Source organism: Ochotona curzoniae, unplaced genomic scaffold, assembly GCF_017591425.1.
Source record: "Ochotona curzoniae isolate NIBS_2020 unplaced genomic scaffold, NIBS_Ocur_1.0 contig_66, whole genome shotgun sequence".
NCBI lineage: Eukaryota > Metazoa > Chordata > Mammalia > Lagomorpha > Ochotonidae > Ochotona > Ochotona curzoniae.
In genome coordinates, this window is record NW_024466512.1 from 27,946,361 (window position 1) to 27,967,166 (window position 20,806).

Sequence of the window (20,806 nt, forward strand, 5' to 3'; positions counted from 1 at the left end):
AATCTTACTTCACAAGGAAGCTGTTCCAGAAACTCCTTGAGCCATGCCAACCGCTTGGGCAGCCATGCCAACTGCTTGGGCAGCCATGCCAACTGCTTGGGCTGCTTTCTTCAGCAAGGAAGATGTGTTGAGCACCTGCTGCATGCCGGGCCCTGTCTATTCCACCAGCCCAACCTCCCAAGTATTCATGTGTCCTTGGGCTCAGTCCTTGACTCTGAATTGCCTCTCTTCACCTCTCAGGGATGTTTCATTAGACCGTAGTTGCTAAACACCATCGGCATCTCCCAACATTGTCACTCCAGGCCTAAGTTCTCTACCTGTAAATGCACCTGCCTGTTCTATTGGGATCTCCCATTCAGTTTTTAAGTTTGAATACTCAAAGGACAATGTGGTGTTCCACCCTTTCTGCCAGCCTTCCCCCATTTTTGTTACCTGTTGTGTCATCCAACCAACTAGTATTCAGATAAAAATCTGGACTCACATTATAATCTTCACTCACATCCTCTACTTTTCTGTCAGTCATTTATCTTTGCTCCACATTCCCAAAACAGACCTCACCATCACTTTGTGCCACTCGCCCCGCCCCCAATGTCACCCTGCTCTGAGACCTCCATCATCTTCCCCTTCAGCAGCTGCCTAACTGGTCCGCATCTTCATGCTTCCTCCTCAGTCTGTTCCCTGCATGGCAGCCAGAGGAACACCCAAAAAGGTCATGGACATTGGCTCCAGTACCTGCCCCTGGATTCCTCTGGCCATGTCACATTTCTGCCCTGATCTAGGTCTGTGACTTCCCTGGTGTGCACTGAGGCACTCCATCTGCTCCTCAGCCTGTCCCAGCATTAAGGATGATGTGTGGTGTGGAGGAATCCCAAGCAGTACCTTGCTTGACTTGGGTCACCCTAGTCTTCCTTTAGTTGCATGAGCTTGTTAGTGCTCTGTGCCAGAATCTTGTCCACCTGCAAGCCCTTTCCCCTGGCTCACATGCTGGTTCTTGTCCTCCACCATTTAACCCAAACATCACTCCTCAGAAAGGTCTTTCCAGGTCCCCACCCCCACTTAAGTGACCATCACCTCTACAGCACTATGTCCTAATATCTTCACAACATCTGTTAGCTTTGACGATGTGTTCTTTATCAACTGGTTTGATATGGAAGGTAAGCTGGGAGCAGGGGCCGTGGCGGTTGGGTCCATGCTGTATTTCTGGCCTCAGGAACACTGTCTAGCCACAGCAGGTACTGTGGGGGTCGCTGAGGGCTTGGAACAATGAAGGAATTCACTACTACCATCACTCAACACTCTGGAGTCTTCCCACCTTCTCTTGGGTTTTATGACACTGCTATTCTTAAACAAACCCATGACATAACATTTTGTATAAGTGAAGTAGGAAGGGCCCTTGGCATTAATGACTGATCCTGCAGCCTCATGAGCTCAAAATGGAGAAATCAACATCCTAAATCCATCCCAAGACTCACTTCAAAAACTGGTCAGGTGTAGCTTTCTTTATAGGCAGGAGATGGATTGCTGATCAGTTATAAATAAAAATCAATTCACCAAAATCATATTTCGAACACACCGAAAAAGTTCAGGTAAGAGAGGAACCCATAATGCGTCCTTTGGTAAAGGAAAAATATTGCTATACTGCTCAGCCCTTAATTAGCCAGCGGTGTGTATGCAGAGGTGACACTTGCCTAAAGCAAGCTAACCTGGCAGATGTTCTTGCAGTCACTCCCTTGCACATGCAGTGGTTGGCCTGGGAGTGAGACCCCCGCCTCCAGGCTGAAGCTCCTTAGCTGGAGATAACAGACAAGTCATTTCTCCTGGCAGATGTGTCTGTGAAAATGGCTCCCTTTTCTGAGAACAAGCAACAGCAGAAGGTTTTCCTCCATTCATTCCTGAACAGGGACATGTTGTAGAGGATGGGGTTCAGGGCTGAGTTGGAGAAGGTGAAGGCCACCACCCAGAAGAAGAGAGACGGCCAGATGACCAGGTCCTGCTGGAAGTTCTGGATCAAGATGAGCAGAATGGTGATGATGATGGGACTCCACATGATGAAGAAAGAGACCATGAGCAGGAAGAGGGTGCGGAACAGCCGGAAGTCCTGCTGTGACACGCGGACCTGGTGGCTCTCGGAGTAGGCCAAGCTCACCGTGAGCCTCCTCCTGGATGCCTTGGTTATCTGCAAGAAGCCAGGATAGAATCAGAGCACACGTCACTGTGGATCGTCAGGGACTTGGGATCTGCCCTCTCCTGATGTGCTGATGAGGTCTGGCTTAGAACTTGGAGTGGAGAGAGCTACCCTCCCAGAGACTGACCAGCTGCCTGCACTTAGAATGTGCTGGGAAAATATGGCAGAACATCACACACATTGAAAAGAGGCGATGAGAGGAATAGAAGCCTGGATTATTCATGAACACATTGTCTGTTCTGTTCCCCTCACCATTCCTGCTCCCCAGAGGTGACTGAAATGAATGGGCTCCTGGGTAAGCTGCTGGAAATGTACCAGATTCACACACATGGCGGGCAATGACGTCTGAGCTACCCTTGTGCCGGACACACAGCGCAGTTCACGTATATTCCCTATGCAGCTGTGCCAGTTTCCCCAGGTGCCTACTGAAGGATACTCTGCTTGGCTGAGCTGGTTTGTCTGGGAAAGTGGTGGTTTAAGGGGCAGAAAGCACCCTCTCACCTGCCTTCCTTACAGGCTGCTTGCTGGAGAGAGGCTGTGGAAGTGTGGTCAGGCAAAGCAGAAGCATGCCCCATTCCCCACCAACAGTGGTCTTTTCCTGTCTCTGAAGCAGGAAGGAGTATATCCTAATCTGCCCCTGAGCCCCTGGGCTGAGGGCTGTGGAGGATCAGTGGACTTCACAGGCCACTGCCATGGTCAACCAAACATGGGACTGGCAATGTGCCAGGCCACCCCTGCATCTGGAGTGGTGCAGCTTAGCAAAGACCCCCTCATCAGCAGGACCTGTTGACACCATCACCATCATCACCATCACCACCTGGAAACCAGGGGCAGTGATCAACAGATGGGATCAGCTTCTCAGCAGGGCAAGCATGACCTTGAGGGCAACTGCAGATAGCAACAGCCCATCCTCCTCCATCCCTCTCTCAGCTCTAGGGAAGCTGTGAAGTGACTGGGGGATGAATGTTTTAAAAGAAGAAGGCATAACCAAAGAAGGACCTGAGGCTTCTGGAATCAGCTGTCCCTGCCCAGTATGAAAGAAGAGCTGGCTAGGGCTCTGTTGGTGACATTTGCTGAGAAAACACAGCTATTGTGTGTTTATGCCCCAAGTGAGCGGCGGTAATTGGAAGAATCAACGTCCTCACACCTAGCTTGGCACACCTAAGTGAGAGGGTAGGTACCGTAAATCCCTCAGTGGAAAGATGATGGTGACTAATATTTTGTCCTGACAAGCAGGGTCAGAATTTCAGCAGAGGGATTGAGGGCATGAAAGACGACCCTGGTTATGTGGGTTTTGCAGGGGGTTCTGAGATCTGTTTTGAGGGGGCTCCTACAGACCTTGCTCAGTCCTATTCCTGGTTTATTCAGTTAGAAGCTCTTGCTTCAGCGTCAGTCAGAGAGCGTTTGGGCAGGGGGCAGTGTTGGGCACAGAAATGGCCCAGCTACTGACCAGGCTGATCAGACTAATAGAAAGTCCCTCGTCGGCTTCCCTTCACGGAGCCACACAGGAAGGCAACATGTTTGACCTGCACAGAAATACCCCCCTGGAGACCGCCAAGGTGATTCGTGTCTCTGTGGACTAGGAGTCGGCAGGTCTGCGTCTCCAACCAGCTCTTGCAGGGTGCCATCTCAGCTGCACCTGCCACTGCTGCTTCTGATCTGAGGACCACACTTTAGCGTCACCAGGGACCGGTTCATCCTTCACCCTACAGATGAGGAAGCAGCCCTTGGAGAGACAGCTTGGTTAAGCTGCCTTGAAAACAGATAATTTGGGCCCAGTGGCCTGGTAACTAAAGTCCTTGCCTTGCAACCTCTGGGATCCCATATGGACACCGCCAGTTCACGTCTTGGCTGCTCCACTTCCCATCAAGTTCCTTGTTTGTGGCCTGAGAAAGCAACTGAGGATGGCCCAAAGCCTTGGGACCCTACACCAGGATGGGATCTGGCTCCTAGCATCAGATCAGCTCAGCACCAGCCACAGTGGCTACTTGGGGAGTAAACCAGCAGATGGAAGATTTTTGTCTCCTTCTCTCTGGAACTTTGACTTTCAAATAAAAATGAATAAATGTTAAAAAAAAAAAAACCCAGAAAACAGGTGACTTGTAAGTGTTCACTTTAGAAAACAAAAAAGCCCAGTGACCTAGCTACCCCGTAAGCATAGGGCAGAGGGGAGACGGCCTGGCCAACTCTTCTCTCTCATTTGGCTTCAGTGGTGCCCGTTGGGGAAGGGGAGGCACCAGGCTAGAGGTGGCCAACTAGCCAGTGTTTTCATGAAACACAGCATTCGTGAACCTGACACCCAGCCTGCTTCCTGGAAAGGAGACACGGGCTGCAATATCCCCACTACACTGGTTGTTGATGCTAACTCTGGCTGACTTGGTCTGGTCTGGGTCCTATTGCTTCTCCCTCAGGAAAAGCCTGCTGGCCATGTGGGAGGTGTTTATGCCACCTGCACAGGAAACTGAGCAGCCATAGATTTCATTGTTAGCCCCATGCTGGTCCCATGGGCCTGTTTCCCTGAGGCCCCTGAATTTCAGCAGGGAAACTATTAAGCATTCTTTGCAATGTTGACAAGCTAAGATCAAGATTTAAATGGCTTACAATATTCTCTTTAGACTACATGTGACCAACTCATTACAGGAGAGTTTTTGGATTGCGTTTTGATTCCATGCACTGATGGCTTGCCCTCCGTGGTGACTGGTGCCCTGTGCAGTGATTTAGTGCGCCTGGTGACAGTGACCGGGACAGCAGTCTTTCTGTCTTGCAGCTCCCCATCCTCCAGAACCACAGAAATCAGGGCAGCTGCTTTAGACAAAATGTACATATGCAGCCAGCTCCGTGTTGTGCATTTGTTCAATTTTCACATTTAACCTTCACAGCTTCTTTTTGGATTTGTTCCATGATAGTTCCCATTTTTCAGATGAGAAACTTGAACCTCAGGATGTTTAAACCACCTTTTGAAATTAATTCCACTCATCACAATAAAGGGAAACCTCCATCTATGAAAACCCAACTTAAGATGACCCGTCTCAATCCTCTACCTCCCAGCACTAGGAGCGCATCTGGGTTCCAGTTCATGTCCTGGCTGTTCCACTTCCCATCCAGCTCCCTGCGTGTGGTCTGGGAAAGCAAAGAGAATGGGCCAAGTCCTTGGGACCCTGCACCATGTGGGAAACCCAGAGGAAGCTCCTGGCTCCAGATTGGCTCAGCTCTGGCTATTGCGGCCATTTGGGAAATGAATCAGTGGATGGAAGTTCTTTCTCTCCGTCTCTCCTTATCTCTGTGAATCTGCCTTTCCAATAGAAATCAGAAGGAGAGGCAGAGAGGAATATCTTGTATCCTCTGATTCATTCCCCAAGTGGCCACAGTGCCTGGAGCTGTGCCAATCCAAAGCCAGGAGTCTCTTCTAGATCTTCCATGTCGGTGCAGGGTCCCAAGGCCTTGTGCCATCCTCTACTGCTTTCCCAGGCCACTAGCAGGGAACCGGATGGGAAGCAGGGCCACTGGGATAGAACCAGAACCCACATGGGGTCCCAGAGAGTGCAAGGCGAGTACTTTAGCTGCTAGGCTACCACACTGGGCCCCAGTAAATATTTTTTTAATGAAGTATTTCATAAAAGGCTGCAAGGAGCTGGTGTGCTAAATCAGCAGGCTAATTTTCCACCTGTAGCACTAGCATCCCATATAGGTACTGGTTTGAGTCCCAGCGATTCCACTTCTAATCCAGCTTCCTGTCTCTGGACTGAGAAAGCAGTGGAGGATAGCCAAGGCCTTGGGCCTCTGTACCCATGTGGGAGACCTGGAAGAAGCTCTGGATCCTGTCTCGGGCTTGGCTCAACTAGGGCCATTGTGGCCATTTGGGGAGTAAATCAGCAAGAAGATTTCTCTCTCTCTCTCTCTCTCTCTCTCTCTCTCTCTCTCGGTGATAGGGATATACCAAGTCCCAAACAGCCGGCATTGACAACTCAATCAAAGGGATTTATGACTTTCTGGGAGGCTGTTCCCACAGGAAAACTTTGGAAAAAGGCACTGAAGATGTATGGCCTGGGTCACAAGGAAAGAGGAAGCAGGGACGGCCACTGCCCCAACCCATGAAACAGCCCGGGAAAGGTGACTGCTAGGGGAAGCGCCAAACGGCAGCCCGCCCTGAAATCTTGCCCAGGTCAGAGCTAGCAGCCAAGGGGAAGACCTCAAAGGGCATGGCATGGGGCGCCAGTCCCAGAGTTACAGGGGGAGGAGAAGGAGAAGGCTGTGTGATGAGCCATTTAACAATGCTGCCTGTTAGGTTCCTGTGTTTGGAGACCCCGGAAGTCTATTAGCAAAATAAAGGTTCTGAAGAAAAGTCCTGCAGGAAAGAATTCCAGCTAACTTCAGTATTTTCCAAACTGGGCAGACCACAGGGTCCTTTCTAGTACCTGACATCCTGTACAAGTCCAGGAAGTGCTCAAGGTGAGCATCCAGGATCAGGCGTTTGGTGCAATGATAAGTCAACCCTTAGGATGCTCCTGTCCCACATTAGAAGGCCTGGTGCACAAATTAGCCACACTACCTCCCTTTCTGTTGGCACCTGTGGGCAGCAGGGGACAACTCAAGTACCTGGACCCCTGCCACCTTTAGGGGAGAGCTGGGCGGAGTTCTGGGTTCCTGGCTTTGTTCTTGTGCTCCCATAAGCACCACATAGCCGTGGCTTTTGTAGGCATTCGGGAAGCGAGCCAGAGGATGGAAAAATCTCTCTGTGTGTCTGCTTTCAAATACAATTAACATACAAAGCTTTTTGAATGTGACTCTCTTTGGAAGAATAAAAGATCTTAGAACTTGATGATAGGAGCGTAACTCAAATACAGAGCTGGACCCTGGGGCTGGTGTTGTGGCCCTGTGGTATCCCACATCAGAGTACCAGGCTGAGTCCCAGCTGTTTGACTGTTTCATCCTCCATCCAGCTTCCTGCTAATGTACCTGGGAAGGCAAAGGAAGATGGCCCAAGGACTGGGTGGCTGCCACCCACATGGGAGACCCAGATGGAGTTTCTGGCTTCTTGCTTCAGCTTGGTCCAGACTTGGCTGCTATAGCCATTTGGGGAGTAAATTAGTAGATGAAGAATCTCTCTCTCTCTCTGTCTCACACACACACACACACACACACACACACACACACACACACACACACATACACATACACAATCCCACTCTGTCTTTCAAATAAACAAATTTAAAAAGAGAGTGATAGAGCCTTGGCAAGGGGCCGTAGTGACAGATGAAGGTGTGGACCACGGGGCAGGAGGTGAAGTGAGGCTTGCATCCCATGCATGCAGGTGATGTTATGATTGGGTCTGTGCATGTAGCTCATTCCCCATGATGCTCAGTTGATTTTACTGGGCCCAGCTCCTGCCAGGTCCAGCTTGGGCAGAAAACCTGACTCAATGTGTCTGAGCCATGTATGTACCAGCCCAGCAGGCTCACAGGCACCAAGTGAGGACCAATGTCATGGTCCTTTTGGAAAATGGGCAGCAGCCAGTTTGGATGGTGGGCTAGAAAGGAGCTTTTTAAAAGTTGTGGGTTTGTATTAATGTGCTTTTAAAGACACGATCACCATGGCTGATGTGGTGGCATGTAGGTTAAACCCCTGCCTGTGGTGCTGCAATCTGATATGGGCACTGGTCCAAGTCCTAGCACTTCTACTCTGATCCAACTCCCTGCTATTGCATCTGGGAAAGCAGAAGAGGCAGACCCAAGTCCTTAGGACCCTGCACCAATGTGAGAGACCTGGAAGAAGAGACCTGAAAGAAGCTGACGTTGAACCGACAGCTCCAGGCATTGCAGTTATTTAAGCAGTAAACCAATAGACAGGAGATCTCTTTCTCTCTGTCTTGCCTCTCTCTTTAAGTCTGTTTTTCAAATACAAAAGTTATAAAAAAAAAACACCTTAAAACTTTATTTTTTAAAATGTTAAAGAAAACAATTATATTTGCTTTTTCATCTGACTCTGTTAAAGCATTCACTGAGGCATACAGGACTGTAGTGGAAACTGGAAGACCACATTAATTGATTTGCCCAAGGACCCACACAAAGCATGCTTTAGAGACCCAGTCTTAGGACTGTGTTCCCAGTGGTTTCCCCACTGCCCAAGAAGACGAGGTCCCCTGGGCCCTTCCATGTGAGTCAAGACTCCTGCCCAGCTCCTCCTACAAGCATCTGTTGAACACCTACTGTGAACAAATCAGGCTTTGTTCTGTGCCTGAGGACAAAGCAGTGAACAGAACCAAGCCTCTGTCCTCCTGAAGTGGGCAAGAAAGAAGATGTGCAAAGAATACATAGTATGTGTCATGGGCAGAGGTGCTCTGAAGAGGACTAAATCCGGGTAAGGAGCTAGGAAAGGGATCGGGAGCCTTCCAGGGACAAAACTTCCTGGGACAAAAGACCTAAATGAAGTGGGCTGTAGCCTGTGCAGACATCTGAGGAAAAGAAGGCTAGAGAACCTGGCAGGCAGGTTCCAGAGGCAGTAGCAGTGGCTTGGCACATGTGTGGCAGCACCCAGACCAATGTACACACCAAACAGGGAGAATGGAAGGCCAGAGGAGCAGACAGGGCCTGATCAGATAGAGCCTTTGGGTGAGGGCTTTGGGTTTGTTGCCCTGTGGGATGGAGGTGACAGGATCCAAGTTCCATTTCACTCATGTGAATCATGACAGGTGTGCTGTGACTGGGAGATAGCCTGGGGTCTGTGATGGAGAGAACTGCAGGCTGGGGTGGGTGTCGGGAGAGCAATGCACCTGCATTGGGCTGCATATGGGCCCGTGGATCAGACAAGCTCACCCACTATTCACTGAATCACCCCAAAGTGATCACCCAGGTGGCCCTTAGCTTGGAGAAAGGAGCACACCAGAGTCCCCTAGGCATTCAAGAGACTCAGGAGTGGGAGACAAGGGGACCCCACATGCAGTTGCCCCCTTGCAACCAGCCCTACCCCAGCAGCTGTTCCTTGTGCTTGCTGGGCTCCACAGCCAGGCTCTTGTTCATGTACTGGAAAATCTCAGCAGTGTGTCTGCCCTGCCTGCTACTTAGGACACCTGTTGAAAGCATAGCTTTGCCTACCAAATAATAACAAGCACCATTTATTCCTCACCTTCCTCTGGCAGGCATGCCACTGTATATCCCACCAACAGTCTCTTGCAGGCTCATAATAACCTCACTCTGCTGGTACAATGACCACCATGCTGCATAAGGAAGAACCTGATGTTCACAGGGTAAGTAAGTTTCCCACGGCCACGTAGCCAGTAAGTGGCAGGTGCAAGACTTAAAGCCAGGAGATTGAAGTAACCCTTCCAAGGCTCTGTGTCAGACTCCATGGCTCTTTACACTCCTTCTCTACAGCCTTTAGAGTTTGTAAAAGTAATTGCTGACTTGACTTGAGCTCATATCCACGTATTCACTTCCCAAATGCCCCCAGTGTGATCAGTGGCTGGAGATGGGCCAAGACTGAAGCCAGGAGGTAGGCACTCAGCCCTGCGCCCACATGCAGGTGGCAGGAACTCCACTGCTTGATCTATCACCTGCTGCCTCCCAGGATTTACATTAGCAGGAAACTGACAAGAACCACTGCTGTGAGACACACGTGTCTGAGCCACCAGCCTAGACGCCTGCCCCACGCCTGACATTTGAGCAGCATTTTGAAGTTGGCATGGTGTTCTCACCCCAGTCTCAGCCTCGCTCCTCCTGTGCTCGAGGGTCTCTTACTGGGTGGCAACACCCTTTCCTGGCCACCCTCTTTCTCATCTGTGCCTAAGTCCCTTCTCCATGGAGATTACAAGCTGCTCACTCTTGACCTGCCTCCACTCTCCACCAGGATTAGGCACACAACAGACCCCAGAGAAATGCCCGGGGAAATTAGAGTAATGAGACCCTGGGGTTGGATTATCTAGGCTGAAATGTTGACACTGCCACCTGCAAGCTGTGTGACCTTGGATGAATAGCATAGCCTCTCTGTGCCTGCCTGGGTTTCTAGTTCCTGGCACATGATAAATGCTATGTAAATATTTGTTCAATAACTATTTAAAAATCCATTCTGCATTTCACTTCTTCCCATTTTCCCCTGCTCCCCCCATGCTTCTTTCTTTTTCAGTTTAATAATAGCTAATAGATCAGTAGCATGAATGGATTTGTATGTGAAGCCCTTCTTCTAAGCGCTTTCCAGGCCTTAAATCCAGGCTTGCATCTATCTCACACCCTTGCACGAGCCTTAGGCTGAGAGCCTTGTAGTGGTACGCAGGTCACCAGGGAGCGAGGGCTAGAGAATCACGTGGAAGGCCCAAGGACCACTAGGCCTGGAGAGTGGCTCACCTGGCTTGCGCTCTGAGCACCCAGGAAGATGAGAGCCACATCCTCAACTACAAAAAGGCATCGTAAAAGTGCCAGGTAGGAAACAGGATCCATGGGGCCCCACTGCCCATCTGCTTATCAGGTGATCCATACACAAATGGCTGCAAAGCCAAGATTCAACAACTGTAAACTTGCACAAGGATGTGGAGGTTTTGCATGCAATCTTCTATCATGGGCGTAGCTCGAGTACATGCTATTTGCCGTGCCAGCACCTGACATGCAAATGGGCTACCTGAAGACGTAGGAACCAGGCTGGCCTGCCTTTGTGTGCCTGCCGTGCATATTCACTTCGAAGACAGGGATTACTTCCTGAGTCAGGAGACAGATGAGATGGCCATTCCCTTCAGGGAGGGGCTAGCCACTGGAGATGAGAGGAGGGGCTCCGGGAAGCTGCTTTTATGAGTGTTCAACTGGTGAGCTGCTCTGTCAGCCTACTGTACTTCCTCTAGGTATGTTAGGCTTCCGTAAAGGGACTTTAAAAGTGTACCTGCTCCCTTGCCCCACCACTGCAACCCCGACAACAGCTGCGCATGTTACAATGGACCCAACCCACAATGTCCATCAACTGAGTTATGTCGTATTTGGTTGAGGATTGATCAGGAAGCCTTCCATATAAAGGGCAAGAGTGATAGGAACTGATACAGGGAGATGGGCAGATACAGTGGCTGGTGAAAAAGGCGAAGCTGCAGAGCAAGTAACAGCTCTCATATGAGAGAACAGAGGCTTGAGTCACATCAGATGCTCTCTAGGCATCTTAACCTGAAGCTTCACGTGACTGGCCAAACACACACACACACACACACACACACACGATTGTATCATGCACTCAAAGGATTCACCGAACACACAAGAGCTATGACCTATTCAGATCACTCATTAAATCCACACACACACACGAAATACATCACAAACACATGAAAAGTAAGCTAAAGCAGATAAGAAGGGGGATGAAGTTGATTTTTCAGTTTCCAGGTTATACATTTCTATGTCTGTTTTCACTTTCATTTATTTTTTATAATGAGCTTGTACTTATTACTTTAACGATGAGTTAAAAAAAAAAAGATAAAAATACGATTTAAAAAAAAACCAAGTTCTCATTCTTTAGGGTTGCAGGGCAGGTATGATTGGGCAGTAAGTCAGGTTTGGCTTTCCGAGAGCCTTCAGGTACCTTCCCACACAGAAATGGGCAGATTTTTACCATGAATGTGAGCCACGTCCAGCTGCAGCGTGGCACACACACTTACCTGCAAAATCTTGGAGTAACTGACCACGATGAGCAGTCCTGGCACCAAGAAGTTCAACATCACGAAAGACACATCCCACAAGATTTCGCCAGCAATGCTGGGCCAAACCAGGGTGCAAATTGGAATCTCCTAGTTACAGAAAGGAAAGAATGTCATGGAGGCACTGGCTGCTTCTTTGGCCATGAGCTGAGTCCTCGTCAGAGGTGATAGTGTTGTGTAGTGCTGTTTCACTGCTGGCAGGACCATAAATCTCAGACTCCTTCCCACTGATGCTCTCTCTCAAAGCCTTTGCTTCCGACCCCTAGAAAAACCATCATTATTATTTCCATTTCCCAGTGGACTTCAGCGAGTCTCAGGATCACAGATAGGAACTAGAGAACTTAAGATCCTGAGACTCACTTAAGTTCACTGCAAGGAATTCAGGTGTCTGACAAGTGACCACAAAGTCCACCTTGCAGGGGGCCTTGCCAAACCATTACTTGATGCTGCTCCCACGATTTCCCACAATGAATAAAGAGGTCAGGGAACAGACATCCAGCTCTGGTTATCCTCCAACAAAGTTCCTGTTCCCATCTGATGGCAAGAATGAAATGATTTAGAAACTAAGTTGCCCTCAACCCTTCTAGGTAGAAGAGCCTCACACGCTCTGTAAAAGGACTGCGTTACTGGTTTGGTGAGCAGAGCTGTGTAACCCACATCCAGAGGTAATACACCATCCTAGCATTATTCTTTCATTCATTTGGCCAATATATATCCAATGATATTTTTGGCAAAAGCAGAGAATTTACCATTTCCCAATTATGTATTATTAAACTCAAAATAAGCACTCATTTTCCTGTTGGGGTTTAATAGAAAACAGCAACTTCTGGTCTACCGGAGCATTCACTGTGCCCCAGGAAGCACTTGGCCTCCATTATCTCACTTAATGCCCACAATGTCCTTATCAAAGTGCACATTATGATTTTTCCCACTTCAAAGAGGAGGAAGCTGAGGCTTAGAAACATCCCCCTGAAAACCCTAGTCTAACACACAAAAAAATGTACTTGTTCCTAACCATACGAGATTTTTCCCCTGACGAGTTTGGTGACATGAGGGGCCATCCAAGGACCTAGCAAGAAAATCCCAGGCAAGACAAGCAGGAAAGAATACCTTAGTCCTGCTTATGCCTGGGAAGGGGAGGGTGGGAAGGTTACATCCCTCCTCTGTGTTGTGGGATGGTGTGCAGTGCACGAGCCTTCTAAAGAAGTGCTTCCACACCAGGTCCTCTGCACCTGACGACAGAAAGTTTGTTGAGTCTTGTCATGTTCTGGTGGGTGGACAGAGAACTTGTGCCTCTCCAGGATCAGCTGGCTGCTGGCGGTGAGGTTACCCCTCTTCTTCAGACAATCTGTGGGGCCTTCACTTTCTACTCAGACCTCTGCTACCCACAGGCCCCTCATTCCAGCTCATTGGTGGCAACAGGCAGAGGCAGATACATGGAAACATCAGCTGGAGGAAACGAATCCCCAGCTTTCATCTGCTTGGGTCTCTAATTCCTGTGGTTGTGAGAGAAAAGTGCACAGGGAGAATAGAAAAGCATGACCTTGGAACAATTTCTTACGATTTTGTTTGTTTTTGTTGGAAAGTCACAATTACAGAGAGAAGGAGAAACAGAACGACCCTCCGTCTGCTGGCCCACCCCTCAAGTGGGTGCGCAACAACCAGAGGCAAGCCGATCTGAAGCCAGGAGCCTGGAGTCTCTGCCAGGTCTCCCACACAGGTGCAGGGTCCCAAAGCCTTGGTCAATCCTCCACTGCTTTCCCAGGCCACATGCAGGGAGCAGGGTAGGAAGTGGAGCAGCCAGGACACGACCCAGCATGCCCACAAGGGATTCCAGTGCATTCAAGGATTTAGCCACCAGGCCATTACTCTTGGTCCAAAACCATTTCTTAAAAGCCCTCAGGTTTTTGTCTCTCTGCATTCCAAATACAGAGAAAATTTGAAGCACAATTTTAATGGGGCAGATATTTAGCACTGTAGTTAAAATACCATTTACTTCGCTTACATTCCATATCAATGTGTGTCCACTTCTGATCCAGCTTCCTCCTAGTGTGCACTATGGCAGCTAGTAAGTGATAACTTAAGTAGTTGAGCTCGGCACAATTACCCAATTGGCTGATCATTCCCTTGCAAATCCTTTGTAGGTTAGTGTCCCAATTGCTCCATTTCCATCAAGCCCCCTGCTTGTGGCCTGGGAAAGCAGTCAAGGATGTCCCAAAGCTTTGTGACTCTGCACCCACATGGGAGATCCGGAAGAAGCTTCTGGCTCCTGGCTTAACATTAGCTCAGCTCTAGCCATTGCGGTCATTTGGGGAGTAAACCAGCAGATGAAAAAAATCTTTCTGTTTATCTCTCGTTCTCTGTATAAATCTGTTTTTCCAATAAAAATAACTGATTCTTTAAAAAAAAAGTTTCAAAATAAAAAATACTGGGCCTGCTGGGTACTGAGTTACAGAAGTGGGCTTGGCAGTGCCAACAACAGGGGCTCTTGAATTCATTGGCTCAGTTACTCATGGTCTCCAGCCACAGGGGCTGAGCCAGAGGGAAGCCACACAGTGAGGACGAGCAAGGCGCCCGCCCCACCTGCCCTCCAGGAGGTCACGATGGGTTTAGACAGGGAGAAGGATGCAAAGACACCTCACTCCAGGACAGGGAGCAGCAAGTGGGACAACAGAGTCACTAGGAATGTTACATCCAGGACAGCTGCCTCAGCTGTGCCAGGGCAGCTTAGGGCAGTGGGGCTGCATTGGGGGTGTTAGGAGGAAACAGACGCTCAAGTGTCAGAAACAAGAGAGGAGGGCAGAAGGCCACAGACCATAGAAGTTCAGTGTGCCTAGGATACCTAAATGTCTTCTGCCCCATCCCCACCTCTGCCACTTCATCTAAGCCAGAGCTTCTTTTGGGGGTGATGCTCCTGGCCATCCTCCTTAGCCCAGTGCTATCCTGCCCAGGGACACCCGCCATCACTGCCCTACCATCAGTGCCACCAACTCATCCTGGAGGATCCATTGCAGGGTGACTAAGCTTTGACCATCCTATCCCTAAAATCCTTCCACTTCCTGCCAAATCACTCCCCAAGCCACCAGGAACCTGCCTCCGTACTCCGCAGTCCTCAGTAGCTGTCCAATCTGCCCACCTCCCTCATTCTCACTGGCAAGTGCAAACTTCCACAGGGCCATAGCTCACCCTTCCCGCTTGTTCCTGCCAGGCTCCCATCACCACCTGTTGTCACTGCTGCATTTCATGGGACATGGCTGGGGACCCCTTGCAGGACCAAGAGCAGCAAGTAGGGCTTCTGGGGCCTCCACATGATCTGGTTCCTCTGCTCATGGTGCCCTTGAGCTCCCCTATAACACTGCACAACTCAGTACCCCTTATCCCCACAGCCAGTGGAGACACATGCTCAGGCTTCCAACATGCAGCCTGTGTGGGAGGCACCTGTGTGGCTCTCGGGAGGTATCCTGCAGCAGGCAGGGGCATAGCCTAACTCACCGCAGCATCCCAGCACCTGCTGGGGGCACAGCTGGAGGGCTTCTCTAAGACTCTCTAGGTAGGACTGACACACTGGTCTCGGTTCACTGCTCACGTGCCCAGCCCTCCTCCCCCCAGCACACTGGCTGACCTGTGTGCAGGTGAACCCATGTCTGACTCCAGCAGTTCACTTGTCTCCCTGCAGCACCTGGGGAGCCCCTGGTAGAGCTCTCCCCCTGCCCCAATTCTTCAGGTCAAATGGATGATGCCAATGCCATTGAAGGTAAATAGGAATCTTTTCTATCAGCTTCCCAACAGAAAAGAAAGAAACCATCAAGACAAGAGACAGACTTACTCTCCTGTGTTTTGAAAGGATATCGGATAGTGCCAAAGGCAAGTGAGCTGTGTTTGTGTTCTCAGGCTCCAAGCCCTCCACAGAGCCATGGAAACATTACTGATCTGGTATTAAACTCCCTTAAGGAAATATGAACTCATGGGGCAAGGATGCCGGAGGGACCAGACTTGGCCTACACTCCAGCTGCATCCTTTGCCCGCATAGCTTTGGGCATTTCCTCCTACAGAAAGTAAACCCCATGACACCTACTTGTGGGTTATGGCAATAACCATGTAAGGGTTTACTGCATGCCCAGTAAATTCACTTCCTTTTCATTTATGTACATTTATGTGGTGTGTGGTGGGGACGAGTGGAGATGGACGCTCAGTATACGTTTGCACAATGAGTGGGTGGCACAATCTGGCCAGGGTGGAAAGTCTTCCCCACCTGCCCAGTTGGGTCACCGCCCAGCCGGGGCCACAGCACACGCCAGGAGGAATCCCCATCGTAGCAGGTAGAGCACCCCAGCTGACATGGGAGCGTTGCTAAGAAGTATCCACCCTTGGAGAGTGGCAGCCCGTCATTTCACAGCAATCAGGAGAATTACACTATTTGAGGATTGTTTAACATGTTTATGCTTGATGATAAGGCAAGCAATAGCAGCCTGTAATTCTTGAGTGCTTCACTGTGGACGTGCCAGGTGTGGGCCCATTGACTGAACATTAGTCCCCATGGTAATTCCATAGGCTTGACCCTGTATCATCATGCCCATTTTGCAAACAAGCAGAGTGACGCATAAAGAGGCACAATCCCTTGCCTTCTGTCACGTGACTCTTACAAGGATCCGGAAACGGGAGTCGGACTTGCCGTGTCTGACTCCAAAGCATCACCCTCAAATACCATACTGCTGGGATTTCTGCCATGTCTATAATTTCACCCTCTCTTACGTGTCATTTCAGAGTCTGGTCTCCCATCGCCATGTGGATCGAGCCCACTGTGTCCCTATCTCAGCAGTCTCGGGCAGCAGAGAGCTCCCAGGCACACTGCTTCCCCGGATGGGCTGCAGGGAGGTGGGTTAGTCTCCTGGACGAGGGGTGCCAGTGAATGCCTGGAGCTAGCAGGTGCTCTTAGCACATGACCGGGTAAGAAAATATTCCCACAAACAAAACCTCCACAGGCAGTGTTCCAACAAGCAGACTCTGCAAGCAGAAAGCTTGCAGGCAGCTGTGACTATGAGACCTGAGAAAGGCAGCTATGGCTCATTTCAAATGTGAGAGTTAATCCAGACCCTCCTTGGTCCTATTTCCAAATGGCTGTATCCTCTCTCTCCTCTCTCAGACTTTGAGAACTGGGGGGATGTAGGCAGCGTGTGGTTCTGCTAGCTGGTTTCCTTGGGAGGAACACAGCAAACCTAGGATGCCACAGCCCTCCGCCCCTTTACTCATACTCAACATGCTGGGAGACCCTTGAAACTACAGGTTGCCAAACCCTGCGCATACAATGATATATATGATATCTAGAATTTCTTTCCCTATGATAATGTTCAATTTATAAATTAGGTGCTGTGAAAGATTAACATTACTTTATAAGAAGATAGAACAATTATCACAGGCTGTAATAAAAAGGATTAGAATTTGTGAATTGTTTAATTGTGAAATTATCCAGTAAATATTTTTAGGCTTTGGTTGACAGGTGGTAGTTAAAAGCCATAGGTAAGGGAATATATCAATACCTAGATAGATAGATAGATAAATAGAATAATAGTAAAGTAATAGTAATGGGAGAGCAGGAGAGAGGGAGGGAAGAAGAGAGAGAAAGAGACAGAGGGGTAGAAAGAGAAAGAGAGGTCAATTAGAGTTGAGATTGGGGAGAAAACCAGGGAGATGTGAGCAGATGGAGTGACCCATTTTTTTCATTATACACTTCCTCCCGAGCACTACCACTTCTGCTAATTTCTGTGACTGGTTCTGCTGCAGGTCACTTAGGCACCTGGCTACCCAAGCTTCCTGTGGTGGGATAGGGGCCCATTGCCTCCCAGTGGCTTGGTCCAAAGCCCTCCCTAGTGACTCTTCAAAAAGAGTTCTCTCCCGTGTTAGAAAGAGAGTGATCTGTGTACCCAGCTGCCACAGCGCCAGCCTGCGTAGAAGCACCTGGCTGTACAATTCTGGCCATTCTGCAAGTGCTATTGGGGGCACCAATCCCACACAGAGGCCACACCAGCAGGGACGTGCAGAGCCCCCAAGGAGGTCCCATTTCATCACCTGTGTCCATGTCAGCACACCTTTAGTCTAAGGCTTTGGCAGGAAGGGGAAAAGAATTTTCTTTAATCACATTATCTGCCAATAAGTAGTATTATATCTGAAAGAACTGTGAAAGGCACAAATTTCCAAGTCCGGAAATTTTAAAATAAGTTCTATTTGGTCTTTAATTTTCTTAGTTTCTGAGAAATCCCTCGGGGTCTATGAAAAACACAGAAACAGAACACCTCAAGGAAGGAAAGGCTTAAAGACATGGTGGGTGGCAGAAGCCTAGATTCCTGCTCCTCTCACTGGTCTTCTTGTAGAAGCTTGTGGGAGGCCCGCCTGGATTCTCAGGTACACCTGTGCTGAGCAGGGTGCCTCTGCCCATGTGCTCCAGTCCACGGTCTGCAGCCAGCAAGCCCGCGAATCCGGGCTCTCTCGGTCCCCAGCCCTGACTCATGGCTGCCACATGGGCAGGCCTGGCTCTTCAGGCTCAGGGGTTCTCTGAGCAAGAGCTGATCAGAGGCAGCTCCTGCCTGCTAGTCATCTGGAGGCCAGAAGCAAACAAACACCCCTCAGAGGAGTCCACACAGTCACGGGCACAGTGGGGTGACTCGATGGTGATGTCATGTGGCACATTTACCAAAAAAAGGGGAGGGGGAAAGACCAGAGGGAAAAATTTGGAGTGTTTTCAACTTGCCATGGAGAGATGTATAGGGTCTCTGAGGTTCACAATGCAAGAATGTGCACAGTGGGGGTCCTCTGGCACCCCACTAACATGTATAGTTTCCCTTGAAAAGTTTAAAAAAATCGTAAGAGAAATAAATAATAACACTCGTTTCCCACCCCCCCCCCAAAATGTATTCCACACAAGAAATAAACTATGAGGAACAGACTGCTAGGTTTGAATTGTGTTCCATTTATATTATCTGAGAAAGAGAGAGGGGAGGGAGAGGAGGGAAAAGCAAAGAAGTGAAAGAAAAAAAAGACAGTGTTTGCTGGAACAGGATGCAAACTCCACCCCCATCCTCCAAAAGGCTCCTGTGGGCCCTGGGGAGAAGCCCAGAGAAGCCCACCTCTACACCTGCTCTCCAGAGGGTCACAAACCCTGCGTGGCGCCACAGTTCTGACTCACAGTTCGGAGTGCCCTCTCCCTTCCCACCAGAGGCCATTTCTCTCCCGCCTCCCTCCCCCACACCACCACCTGTGGCCCTCTAGGACACCCTGACTTTGAGGTGGTCCAGAGCGCCCCCACTACCTCCTAGATCCAGCGGTGAGAGTTAAAACCCGTGATCTTAGCAGGGACACAGAGGACAAAGAGAGAGCAGCCTGGAGCCGGCCCCTCTTGGCGCTGCGAGGCGGTGCACACTGCCCAAGTCTCCCAGCAGGAAGAGGCTGGGAAGCTCAACAAACTGTGCCCAGGGTCCTTTGTCCTTACCCACGACCCCTCCCCTGCCCTTCCAAGCCACGTGGGCCTTGCAGGTGAATCTAGGCGCTCAAACTCTGCAGCTGCACCACACCACACCGGGATTTCAGAACGCGGAACCCCAGGGGACCAGAGCCAGCATCTGGCATCTTCCACAAAGCTTTTGTCAGACCTTGGTCTCACAGCTGTCTTGTGACCCCAGCATACCTGGGGGTCTGCCGCCTGGAATGAAGCTTCACATTTGTGCCACTGACATACCCTGAAGGCTTTGATCTAAGACCCCCAGGGTAGGAGAGCCAGCCTAATCCCAATCCTGCAGATGGAAAAACTGGAGCTCTCAGAGAGGAAGTCACAGCTCCTTCAGAGGCAGCACCAGGTCTGGCGTAATCAGGTCTCAGATGCCCTTTGTCCCTCCCACACTTCACAAGCACCTTTCGTGGGCTTTGCTAGCTGGACCCTAAGCCAACTGTGGCTCAGCTCCTGCTGCAACCTCGGCTTTCTAATCAGGAAAGTGGGTGTGATATTATGACACCTGGCGAGAAGTCAGAACACAACACATTCGACAGCCATCTTACACCGCTAGATTCTATCTGGTTCCTAAAATCTCCGTTATTTAGTTTGGCAAAGTCCTTGCAGTATTGCAAGACTTTTGGAGACACCATTTAGAGCGTTTGGGAGCGAGTTTTAAGAGACCCATGTGGCAGGATGGTCGAGATTTGAGATGAAACTTTACCGCTCTAGGCACGGGTCTGCCATTACAATTTTGTGTAAGAAAGTAGCCCTTCTTGTATTAATTCTAATATTAATTGATTATAGCATCATTCGGGCTCACTGCTAACAGTCGGGTCCCTCCTCGCAGCCTGTCCCGGACACCTGCCGGCCGCACACAGCCCGGCGCTCACCTGGTCAGCGCCGGGGAACCGCTGCTGGACTACCTGGAAGAAGACGCAGAGTGGCAGCGCAGTGAGCGCCGAGTAGCCCCAGATGAAGGCTAGCAGCGCAGCCCGCGCCCGCCGCCCCGGGCCCCGCACGCCTTGCTGAAGGCGCACGATGCACACCATCCGCTCCAGACTGACGGCGGCCAGGGTAAGGATGGTGACACTGCCGCTCAGGCTCATCCCGTAGAAGAGCAGGTGGCAGGCAACGCGGCCCAGAAACCAGGCCTCAGTCCAGCGCACGATCAGTACGGGCGGGATGGCGACAGCGAAGAGGAGGTCGGCGCAGAAAAGGTTGAGCACCAGACAAGCGGTGGCTCCGCGGCGCCGTCGGCGCGCCACCAGCACCAGGGCGCACACGTTGCCCACCAGCGACACCGCAAAGATCAGCGACAGCACGATCGTCTCCACGGCGCTCAACACCAGCCGGTGGTCGCCCTTGAAGTCGGAGAAGAACGGGAAGCGGGTGCGGTTGACTTGCTCCTGGCTGCGCGGGGCGCCAGCGCCCGCCGTCTGCACGCACTCTAAGGACATGCCGGGCGCCCGGCCGCCCGCAG

The 20,806-nt window shown here is 50.3% G+C and overlaps 1 protein-coding gene across 1 annotated transcript; it reads right to left on the reverse strand.

The window, feature by feature from the left end:
• Positions 1–751: 751 nt before the first annotated feature.
• FFAR4 (free fatty acid receptor 4) lies at positions 752–20,806 on the reverse strand. Its single transcript, XM_040992447.1, has 3 exons — positions 20,217–20,806; positions 11,805–11,933; positions 752–2,176 (listed from the first exon to the last, which is right to left on the reverse strand). Exons 1-3 carry the CDS (start codon positions 20,781–20,783, stop codon positions 1,787–1,789), a joined length of 1,086 nt encoding a protein of 361 aa, XP_040848381.1. The 5' UTR covers positions 20,784–20,806; the 3' UTR covers positions 752–1,786.

Excerpts from the sequence above, each read along its gene's own strand:
- FFAR4 (XM_040992447.1), bottom strand. The coding sequence starts at position 20,783 with ATGTCCTTAGAGTGCGTGCAGACGGCGGGCGCTGGCGCCCCGCGCAGC. Across the intron at positions 11,934-20,216 it reads GGTTCCCCGGCGCTGACCAG|GAGATTCCAATTTGCACCCT; the intron begins GTGAGCGCCGGG and ends TTCTGTAACTAG. Across the intron at positions 2,177-11,804 it reads GTTACTCCAAGATTTTGCAG|ATAACCAAGGCATCCAGGAG; the intron begins GTAAGTGTGTGT and ends GGCTTCTTGCAG.